Source organism: Sitophilus oryzae, unplaced genomic scaffold (assembly GCF_002938485.1).
Source record: "Sitophilus oryzae breed Bouriz unplaced genomic scaffold, Soryzae_2.0 scaffold_465_pilon_pilon, whole genome shotgun sequence".
NCBI lineage: Eukaryota > Metazoa > Arthropoda > Insecta > Coleoptera > Curculionidae > Sitophilus > Sitophilus oryzae.
Genome location: NW_022147046.1, coordinates 3,631,730 through 3,645,171, shown reverse-complemented (window position 1 = coordinate 3,645,171; position 13,442 = coordinate 3,631,730). Strand labels below are relative to the sequence as shown.

Genomic DNA, 13,442 nt, shown 5'->3' with positions numbered 1-13,442 from the left:
TCTCACAAATGAGGCGTCAAATTTTTGAAAACCCGCCTTTTCCATTTATTAAAAAAATGGCCTAATGATATATATTAATAGTGGACCCTGAAATCTACATAAAAATTATCCAAAACTTCAGTAAAAGTTGCCTATTCCTATATAAAATTCACTGCAAATTACGTTACTGCAGCAAAATTCGTCTTATCCACTTATATTTGCTTTTTATTGCCATTATTGTTACAAATCCCGCATTTATTTATAAGCTGTTTACACAAGTATAATTCAAGTTTGGATGCAAATACCGTATGATCGAGAAAAAAAGAACGGCGTTCAGTTGGCTAGGAAATGACGATCGATGACATTTCCCATATAAACTTATATATAAAATGACAGCGTTCTTCATTTCATAGCCATCGCTGACCCCGTTTTTTCTTGATCATATTTTATAAACACCCACAATATACATCTTACTGCAACAAAACCCGCCTTATCCGAATTATTTTTGTGTTTTTTCTGTTTAAAAATTAAATATTAATTGTTATTTCTAGAAAAACGAGATGCAAAGCAATGATTCTACTCAATGGACACGTTTTTTGTAAACGCTTCAAACATTTGCTAAAACTCATCACATGATAATGTGGGATTATTTTTAGAATTTTCTAAATAGTAACGAGAGGAAAAAATTAAATTGTTAAATTAAAAAACTTTTTTTTAAATAACTCGGCAAACCTTAAACTTTTTGAAACTTTTTTATGGCATCTTAGTGAACATCCCAAGGCGCAAATTTGCCCCAAATTGTTCGTATATATTACGGTTTCCGAGATACCAATGCTCATTCACCGATTTGTAGTACCCTGTATAAGATAAATATTCAAATTCAATTATGGAAGTATGTGAAAAATGAACAGTATAAAAGCTATAAAATCATATAAATATCATTACGGAACAAAAATGTAATAGGTTTTACACAGTTTGCTTTTCAATAAAGACATGCTTTTTATGCTTCCGACAGATATTTTGTCACCCACATTTTCAAATATTATTTTTCATTTTCTTTTTTCATCTACTACGTCTTCGTCGAAAAGCTTCGCCATTCTCCAAAACTTTTTTATGTAAAAAAGTAAATCATTCGTTAAAATGTTACTTTCAGAAAAAAGGCTCGAACAAAACCTGCCAAGAACAACCATTATTCAATGAGAAGGGACTTTTCCAAGCATTTAGGTACTAAAAAAATATTTTAGAATGTAGCATAGCTGCTGCGGAATATTTATTTGACAGAACATCATTTTTAGTGTAATAAATTTATTTTTTCAGCTAATTTGATACAAATTCTATAACCTATAATTTGGCAAGAGATTGACAAGCCTTAAAAATCTTAAGGCGAGTTTAGACGCATCTGCGTCCGTGAATCGTTCATCGTTCCGTGACTCTAATAATATTAAAATATGATCGGTGATTTTTTAAATAAACCAATAAAACTGGTGAAAAAACAACAAGAGACGACTCATGACAGATTTGTATATGTGGCAGGCATATCGAATATTAATGCGCGGGGCACTTAGAAATTGCCTATAGTGCGAATTGGGAACAAAATAACATAAAGCTGCGATTAGTCTTAATTCATAGTTTTAAGGGTCCTGTTGAACATACTAAAAGTCTCCATGCCTCCCATAAGGGGAACATTGTCAAAATGGCGCCGCTATCTTGGATTTGTGGCATTTTTTCCTAAATTTGCCATTTATTCAAAAACTTTTAATTTTTAAAGAAAATATGTTGGAAGATAAATGAAAGACCGATAATTTCTATAATTAAAGGTACCTTCGAGGTTCCTAGGTAGCACCGTTACCTAATAAAAGAAATTACCGAAATAAGTAAATATTTTGCTGTTAATAAAAAGGCTAGTGACAAGATCGATGGATGAAAAATTTTGGATAGTAGTTGTAAACATTTTTGGGCAGTACTGCAAGTATACTGTCGGGTGGCTTACATATTATTCTCGAGCAGTCGATTAGACTAGAATACTTGTGCAGCACTTTGATGGTACTTAGGCAGACTAGGGCCGGAATTTGTGTACTAGGTAGTGCTTGGGGAGTACAAAGCAGTACTGCAAGTAGTGTCGTCGAGCGGTGGACTTTTGACTTGTTATATTGTGCAGTGCAAATTTTTATTTATTAGCACGCCGGCGCCGTGTTTCTAATGAAGCATGCAAAATATTCCATTTTCTTCCTGAAATGTACTACACGTAGGTACCATCTAAAAGACGCCGGCAACGCATATCTCGGTCATCCCTAAAATCGCTTTCCTTAGTTTCGGTCATTGCATAACATAGTAGGCGCCCCCCACGCAGAATCAAGACAAGTCGATTCAGGATTTAAACAGCTGATCAGTCTGTAAATCTTATGAAAGTGTGCAGGTTAAGCTCTGTAAGATACGAGAATATTGTGATATTGATGATGCCTTGAAAGCTGGCGAGCGCTTTTTAGTATCTCTTTACGGACAAATTTCAATAATTTCACTAGATGAATTAAGATTAAAAAAATACAATGCTATAACCGCTAGACAAAATCTTAGCACAAACTTCAATTTGGCTGCTCTTCCTCCCACCACAGATGCCGCAAAATTCCATATCTTTAGAATTTATAACCAAATACAAGAATGGTTAGGCTACTCCCCTGATCCATTGGAGTGGGGATAGAAGGATGCAAATAATGAGCTTTATCTCATTTTAATGGAGCAAGAAGTAGCGGATTTTGCCAAGGAAACTCTTGCGATAATATCCCCGAATTAAATCCGATGAATGATCGGCCTGAGGAAGAAATTAATGTAGATACCTTAGTTTTTAGTTATATCTGTTGTATGTATAGCGACAAAGTTCCCCTAGTGTTCCCCTAGTGGGAGATATGAGGACTTTTAGTATGTTCAATCGGACTATAAAAGCTATCGATTAAGACTAGTCCCAGATTTATGTTATTTTGTTCCCAATAAAATCATAAGTGCCCCGGACTATATCTCGGAATTTTGAAAAAAGACTAGGCTTATTATAAAACGCCGGCATTTTTAACTAAAAAAGGATATTTTACAAAGAGCCTATATGTTTTCAGTCGCTTTGAAAAATGCCTAATACGTTAGATTGCACAAAACATTTTACGCGGGATTGGTATACCCAAATTTTGGTATAACTAACCTAAATTTATCGAACGAGATTTCTTGAACTTCTCTTTCAAAATTAGGAAATAGTGGCACAAAAAGTGATAATTCTGTTAAATGGAGTATGGTTAAGGACGATTATTATAAAGTTATAAATTCATCTTATTCTAAGAGAAAACAAAGTTCCACAAGCAGCCCTGTATACAGAATCGAATTACAGGTTCAAGGTTCTAATATATTTTGTATTTAAAGTTATGTTATTTATAATTATAATTTATGCAGTAAGGTTCAAGTTGTTTTCGTCTAAAAAGAACAAATTTAAATTTAATTTTGACATAAATTATTGTTTTGGTATAGCAAAAAAAATATGGGGTATTTTTATTACAGCGTAAATTATCCAATATGCTTATGCTCATAGCTGACTAAACTTTGATCATTTATTAATCTGCCTGGCCTTGATTTGGCGTTTTGTAAAATGACTGAAAACAGGCTGTCTTTTTGCAGAAGTTATTTCTGATTAGGCTTTTTGCAAAGTGACTGAAAACAGATAGGCTTCTCGTAAAAATTACTTCTTTTGTTTAAAAAGCCGGCGTTTTGTAATATGCCTAGTCTTTTTGCAAAAAGCCGGATTATTCTATAGGCCTTTCTACATATATAAACCCAGGCATACTTTAAAAATATTAGAAACCTTTTTTAGTGAAATCTTTGAATAAAAAGATTAAGGAAGGAGCAGTTTATCAGTGCCGTTCCAATTTTATTCAAAACGTGTAAAAATATGATGTAGGGTAAACATGGGGTAGACTCAATAATTTATTGTTTTATTTTACAATGTCAATAGTTATTAAAATTGTTATATAGTCTATAAAATGAATAACTTTGAATTTTGACCGTTATTTTTTACCAACATAGCAAATATAAAATCCCTCTATCCAAAGTTACTGATATTATTTAAAATGAGTGCCTGAACGAATTAGATAGGTAACTCTTTTTACTTTCGTGAAATAGAAAAGGAAAATAATAAAACAAGTAGCAGTTCTTCCTCTTCTTGCAAAAATCAACGCGAAATGTTATAACTGACAAAAGTAAAATGTCATCAGCCTTTGACATTATATAATATAAATATACATAATATACAGTTAATAAATACAATATATATATATATATATATATATATATATATATATATATATATATATATATATATATATATATATATATATATATATATATATATATATATATATATATATATATATATATATATATATATATATATATATATATATATATATATATATATATATATATATAGGTACATAAGATAATGGGTAAAATATAAAATATATTTTAAATTTTGGGGTTTAAAAATCGATCTAATTTAACAAAAAACATTCAATATCTACTAATAGTGATATATTATTTGCATTCACAAAATTTATATGTATATTTTGCTAGCATCAATGTTCGAAAACTCATATTTGCAAATAATACAATATCATAGAAAAAAAGGCGTCAGCGATGGCTATGAAATAAAGATCGCTGTAATTTTATATGTAAAATTATTCTAAAATTTTTGATTTTCTTGGGATTTAGGTTCGGGAAAAACGCTGATTAAGTTTTCATTTGGTTTTTCATTATTTTTTTTTTTGGTTAAAAAAAAACGTTATAGCTAACGTTTATAGCCTTCATCAGTGTTGTGACATATGAAAAAAATAGTGTCGAATATAATCCAAAAAATTACATATACGAGGAATAATTATGTTTTCCGTGTATTCTACACCATAAGTAATCCGTAGTATCTAACTAGCGTGACGTCATAAATATCGCTCCGAGGCTGTTCTATTAGAGACGGCATAGCATCAGCATGGTCGCAAGTTGCTAACCTAATAAAATTTACACTAGAAAAGCCCGCGGAAACTGTCAAATTCAAAGTTATTCGTTTCACAGGCTATATAAATATACAATTCTAATACAAATAGATAAGTTATAATTTATAATAATTATTTTTACCACCAACATCCGATACGCTACCGAAACGGTAGTGTATCCGGTAAGAAAAATTGTCGTATCTAAATTCTCTAACATCTAATCTTTGACAAGTAGTAAATGAAAGCAAAAATGCAAGAAAAAATATATAGTTAGTTAATTTTAAGTGATTTTTATAAATGATGGGTGTACTACACGTATGTATATTATATAGTCACTTACTAGAGCAAAAAGTTATTTCATTATTCCCTCGATTTTTGACCGAGACCTACCGCACGCTACACAACCAACTAGTTTACAGTCTTTTGTGATAAATCGCAATAGTGTCACGGTTAATTTAAGTTCTGCTACAATTTCCTTCGAGATTTATCGGAGATATACTACCTTTAAACAACTATCAATAGTAGAATAAATATTAAATACATAAAATAAGTTCAGTAAAGACTGACAAATCCACGAAATTTCAAATCAAATTCAAATGTGTCAAATGAATTATCAAGAATCCCTACCCTATAACATTATGTCCGTCTGACTTGCATGAATACATGAATAACATTATACTCCTCCCTTAATATTTTAATGTATAATTCAAAAAGTGAAATAAATGGATTGGTATGGACGTCATCTGCCTTTTTTCTGTTATTGTCTGTCGAAATCTTACCTATATAAAAAACAGCATATACTTGAAGTATTTAACAACTCCTAAAAACTCACTATTTTTTTCCAGATTTTCACTGAGCAGAACAGACACATCCGAAAGCTCGGCAGGTGTATCGCCAGGTTCTCGTAGCAACTCTGGAGACAGCAACACTCCGGGATTCCCCAAAGTCGTACCCGCTCCGGGTGCGAGTGCCCTGGTCCAGAGGCGACGCAGTACTCTAGAAACCCTAGTACCCACCCCTCCAGTTCGGAGACCTGGATCGTTCAGAGTGAGGTCGCCGAAAACGACGACAGAAAGACCTTCTACGTTCTGTTGTAGAAGATTGAGTTGGCCGGAAATCGATCATCAGGTTAGATCTGGGTGAGTAGATTGAATCGTATGCCAGATAAATGTTTTTTGAAACACCCTGTATAACATTTAGTTTTTCTCTATCAATAATTTATTACAAAATTAATATAGAACAATTATTTATATGAATTTCCGAAAACACACTTTTGTGAGGGTCTGTTTTTTCAATTTTCTCTACATTTTTAAGTTTCATGTTACGTGTTTTTGTGAAACACATGTGCTTGATTGCTGCGAGACTATCTTTTTTTCAGATTATAACAGAAATTGCAACGATCCCTCACTCGGAGGCCTTGGGCCCCTTGCGAAACCACTGTATTTTTGAACCAAACCTTCCTCCCATTCCTTCTTTGCATTAAAGCACTAGCAAAGCCTTTTGCTTTTTGCTAAGGTCCCGATATCGCCGAAATTGGCTTCTGCTGCTCCTTCTAGTCCCCTTAGTCCCCCTAGTCCACAATTTCAGTGCCCATAAAGAAAAAAACATAGAGTACCTGCTGTGCCACTGTCGCACAGCAGGTACTCTATGGTTTTTTCTTTACCTCCGTATTCTCTGCAGTGGTCGTCATTGGAAATCTTTCATCTTACTAGGTTTACCCCCGTAGGGCAGTTTCCAGTGATGACACCTACAATTATTCGTACTAGGTTCTTTTGGTGCTCTAGTAGTTTTTTTGCCTTTTTGCTATCTACCACTGGCCACAGTCTTCAAGCTGTATCACAATCCTCACGGTGATGCCACGTCTCTGGCTGCTTGGCCTTGATGGTAGTCCCTATAGCTTCCTTCAGAGTGTTGATCGGCACAAGTGGTAGATCATCTCCCACGGCCCCTCTTCTGTCCTCCTCTTTGGCGAGTCTGTTTGTTTCTTGGTTGCCCATCATATTGCTGTGACCTGGCACCCAGCCTTGACGCAGCCAGGACAGTGCTTCTCGGCAGTCCATCAGAGTTCTCCATCTCACTGATTCCATGGTGATGCTTTTTAGAGCGCCTAAGCTGTCAGAGTATATCACAATATCTCCTATTGGTCTATCAGCGATTGTTCCTCGTATACAACTGACTGCTTCCTTTATAGCGTAAACCTCTGCTTGTAGAGCATTACAACCATCCGATTTACTAATAAACAAATTTGCCCAATAGCCAAAATACTATACTAAAAAAAATACAAGTTTGCAAGGCAAATGTTGTTTTTACGAAAAATAAATATCTTATTTTGTAGATTTTCGTATAGTGCAAGTGGCAAAATACTGATAGTTTTTCTTTAAAGAGATGATTCCTCCACAGAGGTATAGACATTTTTTATAAACATTTACAACTCCTGTGTTCAAGGTCTCGCATTTGAAATTAATTCAAATCTTAATAAGTTTTATATCAAGTTGTTGGTCAAAAATAATTATTAAAAAATATGATTTGTTTAGATTTAGCTTGTATTTGTCAAGTCTATACAAATCATCGTATATGGTTAGTCAATATAGTACGCATAATTGTAGGTGTAACTAAAAAACAAGATAATAGTATCGTTGATTTGTTTACGACAGTCTTCTAGTTATCTACTTATCCACTAAATATATACGGATCTAGGATAATCTTTATGCATTATTCATGCTTTATTCTAAATCCAAAAAATCCGTTCAAGGTGTAAAAGTACTTGTTAGATCTCTTAGAGCTTTAAATAGATCACTGAACTCTACGGACTATTTTTTTCCTACAGACTAATCCTGGAGACAATTCTCTTCGATATAATTTTATTACTGTCACACCGGTCACGTAGAGAAAGGTTATCGATCCCGATAGCGAAGGACTATAAAGGAAATGAACGCAGGGAAGTGGCCTAATTATATCTTTGAGGTCACGTTGCGCACAAACCCAATCAAATTACTCTTATTTTGTTGTTTAGAGATCTCATCAAATCTATTAGAAAGTATATTGCCACACTTTAATTTACTGTTTTTGGTGTGATAATGTTGACAAATGTTTAGTTTCTTTAAACTATAGCTTATAGCTTTTACTGTTTCAAATATTTGTTATAGATTTTTATTAGAATAGTTCCTTTATTAACTATTACATCTGTTTTTTCACTTTAACGCTGTTTAATTAAGGATGATGTTAAAAGCAATAAAAAAAAGTCCACAATTCGAAAGATTTTAACATTTAACATAAAATTAATAGATACATTTTTATCTTTCAACACGTCTTATGACACACATACCATAACTTAACCAAAGTTCTTGACGTTGAGAAGAAATAAATAAGTAAATGGAAAACATATCTAATTTTTCGATTGAAGCAGTTATTGTAAGAAATTAATTTTTTGAAACATACTTTTTAATACTGCTGTCTTGCTGTCGAGTATCTATCACAGCATTTTTGATCGGATTATTTTTTTAATAAAAAGTTAATTTAAATACATCAGTGTCCCAAAATTACCAGAAATAAGTTATTAAAATTTTTTTCCTAATTATAAAATAAGTAAAATACACGAAATTTGGTGATTTTCCACAAGATCAGGGATTTTTTTTGAAGTTGAAGGAATATGAAGGGTTTTAACGCTCCGTTGAGAAGAAATTCGGTCAAAAATTTCTGGCAGCACTGCTCTTCTCTCTGCAACACATGCTCGTGCGCCAAACAAACATCAATATCATGTCAATCTTATCAATCAGTAAATCGTGGAGATGTAAATAAAAGTCGACGAAATCTGATAAAAATAATCCACAAAGAAGGCAAATAACAAGAAAAATAGGTAAAAAAATTAACGATGATATTGATTTAATGGTATTTTATTACAGGTTAGGAAAGACAAAGACGTATTGATAGAATAGTGAATGTGAAATTTCTAGATAAAATATTAACAAGTGTTTGGTATACCCAAGTAGTATTGTATTTAAAGGTATAAATTGAGATAATTAAATGCTAATTGTTTACTAAACTATGATTGATAGTAACTGAATTATTATTTAATAGAAAATAAGAGGTTTTTTTATGCAAACCTTCTTGATAGCATTTAAATAAATAAATAAATAAATAAATAAATAAATAAATAAATAAATAAATAAATAAATAAATAAATAAATAAATAAATAAATAAATAAATAAATAAATAAATAAATAAATAAATAAATAAATAAATAAATAAATAAATAAATAAATAAATAAATAAATAAATAAATAAATAAATAAATAAATAAATAAATAAATAAATAAATAAATAAATAAATAAATAAATAAATAAATAAATAAATAAATAAATAAATAAATAAATAAATAAATAAATAAATAAATAAATAAATAAATAAATAAATAAATAAATAAATAAATAAATAAATAAATAAATAAATAAATAAATGCCTTTATTGTCAAAAACTTTTACAATTTGAAGACAAAGGTAAACTAAACAAACAAAGAAAACAAACAAGGTACACAAACAAGCAAAAGCTAATACAAAACATTATACAAATAATATTGTCAGTCTTATTGTTTAAAATAAACATTTATAAATGTTTATAATGTTAAAGAATAAAAAAAAATAAAAATAATATTCAAAAAAAAACCTTTAGATTTACGTTTTCATACAAAATTATTTAGTTATGTGTACAGGTAATGTAATAATTGTTAAATATCATTAAAATAGATGTTAGAGTTTAAAAGAATTTTACACGAACTTATTTTGTTTTTTTAAAAAAATATTTTTAAATTAACATGAAATGGATGAAACAGTAGAAACCGCCGAGTACTAGTCATTTTATGATTAAAAAGGCTTGTTCAGCGATGAAGTATAACTTCATAAAATCAATCAAAACACATATGGGTAGGACTATTTTTATTCGCATAGGCTTGTTGAAAAGTTATTTGTTACTGTTATTGTTGAGTTAGTTATTAACTTTTGACACATGGAAGGACCCTATTATAGTGACTATTGTACTCGAAATACCAAGTGTGTCATACCAAATTATGCGTAAAAAATATTTTTTCCAAATATGCTAATGAACTACTAATATAGTATGCCAATACTGAAAAATGAGATATGATTAAAAATACGATTTGGGCATCTTTTAATTAGCCTGCACAAGACACCAATTTAAATTTAAAACACCATTTCTTTTTTAAGAAAAATGCATATGAAAGTTCCGTAAACAAAGTCGTGTGTAATATACATATGGCATAGCTTTATCCACGAAGTTTATAAGATCTAAGGTTTACGCTCGTCCAATTTGACACTTTATGTCAGTTTAATAATCAATTCAGTTCTTTGAATAAGAAGACTAAGGAAGGAGCATAATGCTATCCATGTATTCATGCATGTTGGGTGGAAAAAGGACTCTAGGGTGGGGATCCTTGACAGTTCTGTTTGACGATTCATTTGACACATTTGAATTTGATTCGAAATTTTGTGGATTTGTCATTCTTTACGGAGCTTATTTTATGTTATTTATTATTTATTCTACTACTGATAGTTGTATAAACGTAGTAAATCTAGATGGAAATTTTGGCAGAACTTAAATTAACAGTGACACTATCGCGATTTATCGAAAAAGACTCTAAAATAGTTGGTTGTGTAGCGTGCGGTAGATCTCGGCAAAAATCGAGTGAAATAATGGAACAACTTTTCACTAGTAAATGACTCTATAATATACATACGTGTAGTAAACCGATCATTTATGAAATTCACTTAAATTAACTAATTATATATTTTTACTTGCATTTTTGCTTTTATTTACTACTTGTCAAAGATTAGATGTCAAAAAATTTAGATACGTCAATTTGACTTACCTGCTTCAGTAGCGTATCGGATGTTTATGGTTATAAATAATTATTATAACTTATCTATTTTTATTAGAATTTTATATTTTTATAACAATTTTAATAACTACCAACATTTATTCACAACGTAAAATAATAAAAAAAATTATTGAGTCTACCCCACGTCTACCCTACATCATAGTTTTACATTTTTTAAATAAAATTAGAACGGCACTGATAAACCGGAATTTAAGTTGGCCATATTTGAGGCCCATCGCGGTGCACCTAAGATTTTTGATATGCTCCTTCCTTAGTCTTCTTATTCAAAGATTCAGTTTAAATAGTCAATCACGTCGCAAAAATTAATACTTTTGTGACGTTTGAAAAAAAACATACCTATTTTTTTACTATTTCTCATTGCAAGTTGACAATTATGTCAAATAAATTTAAAAGGCATTATATGTATGTTTTAGGCAATCAAATAAAATAGTAACCTCTAAAAATTATTTTTTCTACCACTAGCGACATACCGTGTTCTTAGTACTTAATTATTTTGTCATAAATTCACCATTTATATTTCCAGGCAAAGGTTCATAACTGTCAGTAATACGTCTAATAAAAACGATGTATAAAATTTCAAAACTAAATACAGTGTCAGTTCAAGAATACATTTTATTTCTTAGCACTACCCCTAATACGTTCTACCTAAGAATTATATTCAAATATTACTGAGAATATTAAATCTATTTTTGTTTATCAAAATTTAGATTTACTTTTTGAACATGATTTTTCCTACCCAACAAAGAGCCAAAAAAAATATACACCCCGGCCCTACTAATCTTTTAACAGCCTTTTTCTATCTCGCTACAAATGGTAACTGATTGTGGCTTATATCGAAACGTATGTTTTTGCTTTATTTTCTTTTTCCCCGATTTTCTCGGCCCTCTTTTCCTAGTTGAAGATGAATTGAGGTGAAGGAATAACATTTTTCTTCCCCTTCCTTTGAAAAGGCATCAGCTCCACTTGATGGATTATATATATTTCTTGCGTCTGCACGCAACTAGTTGGTTTTTGTGGTAAAATAGAAAGAACACAAAGAAAGGTGCAAAGAAATTATTCAATCTTAAATAAAGTTCTTTTTCTGACCTATAAATTATTACGACTAAGAGCTATACAGGGTGATTCAGGGCCATGGCACGTTTATGGAAAAGCGGTGATTTTTTGAAAATTTGAATTTTTACATAAAGGCACCTGCTCCATCTGTCTAAATTATTTTCAGTATTACAGTGTTGCCGCGTACATACTGCGTACATACTAAAAGTGGTAGCATCTTTGTTATTTCAAATTGTACACACGGTGTATTATTATATTATTTGAAACTACTTCCAAATCTTTTTCTATTATACTAACCTATACCAATCCTGAATAGTTTTCGAGATAAAACATAAAACATGTGTAAAATTGATGATAAGATGATCTTGAATAAGCATTGGTTAAATTATAAATCCGGCATATTGAAAGCTAAAATTTGGTTTATAAGTTAAGGAGTCGACATATTTGATCTGTCTTTATCAATTGACTGGATATCAAACAGGGAGGTCAGAAAAAATCATTATTTACCATTAAATGAAGCAATCAAAATTTTCAGTAAAGTTGATGTCTCTAACTTAAAAGTCAGCACAAGAATTAATTCTGAAAAGCAATGTACAGGGTGTTGATAATCTATTCTCTTGTAGCATGCATATTTAAATATCTTTAAATATCTCAAAAACTAAACATTTTAAACATATTTAACCTTTATAATAAATATCTTTTTTGGGCCCAAAAATTCGAAAATGAAATAAAATATCGGGTGTTCCATAAGAAAAAATATAACTTTGGTATGGATCTTAGTTCTGAAACACCCCGTACATTTCAAAATAATTTTAAATTGTGTACATTGCCTCACCACATATACCCACCAAATATTTTGTTTCTACATATCTCCGTTCTCATATTAGCCGGAGAGCTGGCGACATATTTAGAGAACATATTTTAGGCATGTTAGAATAACAAAAAAAATAAAATTTAAAGAAGGCGTCAATTTTTCTAAAAGAGACCTGGTTCAAATTAAAAAAGTAGAAAAAAGACTCAAAGTCTCGGTCTCAACGTTTATACAATGTTGAACTGTTACACGTGTTTCGCTCATATACGAGCATTATCAGACCTAACAAGAAAGAACTTAAATAAATAACAAATAATAAAAAGGTCGTCATAACTTACAAATACAATTAAAATTAATCCAAATACACGTTCATATTTTATAATTAAAACAACACTGAGACGAGGCTGAAATGACCGGCAAAAATGATTGGCAAGTATTTGGCAAGTTATGACGACCTTTTTATTATTTGTTATTTATTTAGGTTCTTTCTTGTTAGGTCTGATGATACTCGTATATGAGCGAAACACGTGTAACAGTTTAACATTGTATAAACGTTGAGACTTTGAGTCTTTTTTCTGCTTTTTAAAAAAAATAAACTTTAATAACTTGTGAACCCACAATCCTAAGTCTGGCTGTGGGGTTGGGGGTATTTCGCTACTGCGCAACCC

At 30.8% G+C, this 13,442-nt stretch overlaps 1 protein-coding gene across 1 annotated transcript in view; it reads left to right on the top strand.

Moving 5' to 3' along the window:
* LOC115885991 (BAI1-associated protein 3) overlaps window positions 1–13,442 on the top strand; it is a 349,135-nt gene that overhangs the window by 27,811 nt on the left and 307,882 nt on the right. The window contains exon 2 of the mRNA XM_030905025.1: window positions 5,843–6,136. Coding sequence (XP_030760885.1) covers window positions 5,843–6,136 — 294 coding nt within the window. The remainder of the gene's footprint in view (window positions 1–5,842; window positions 6,137–13,442) is intronic.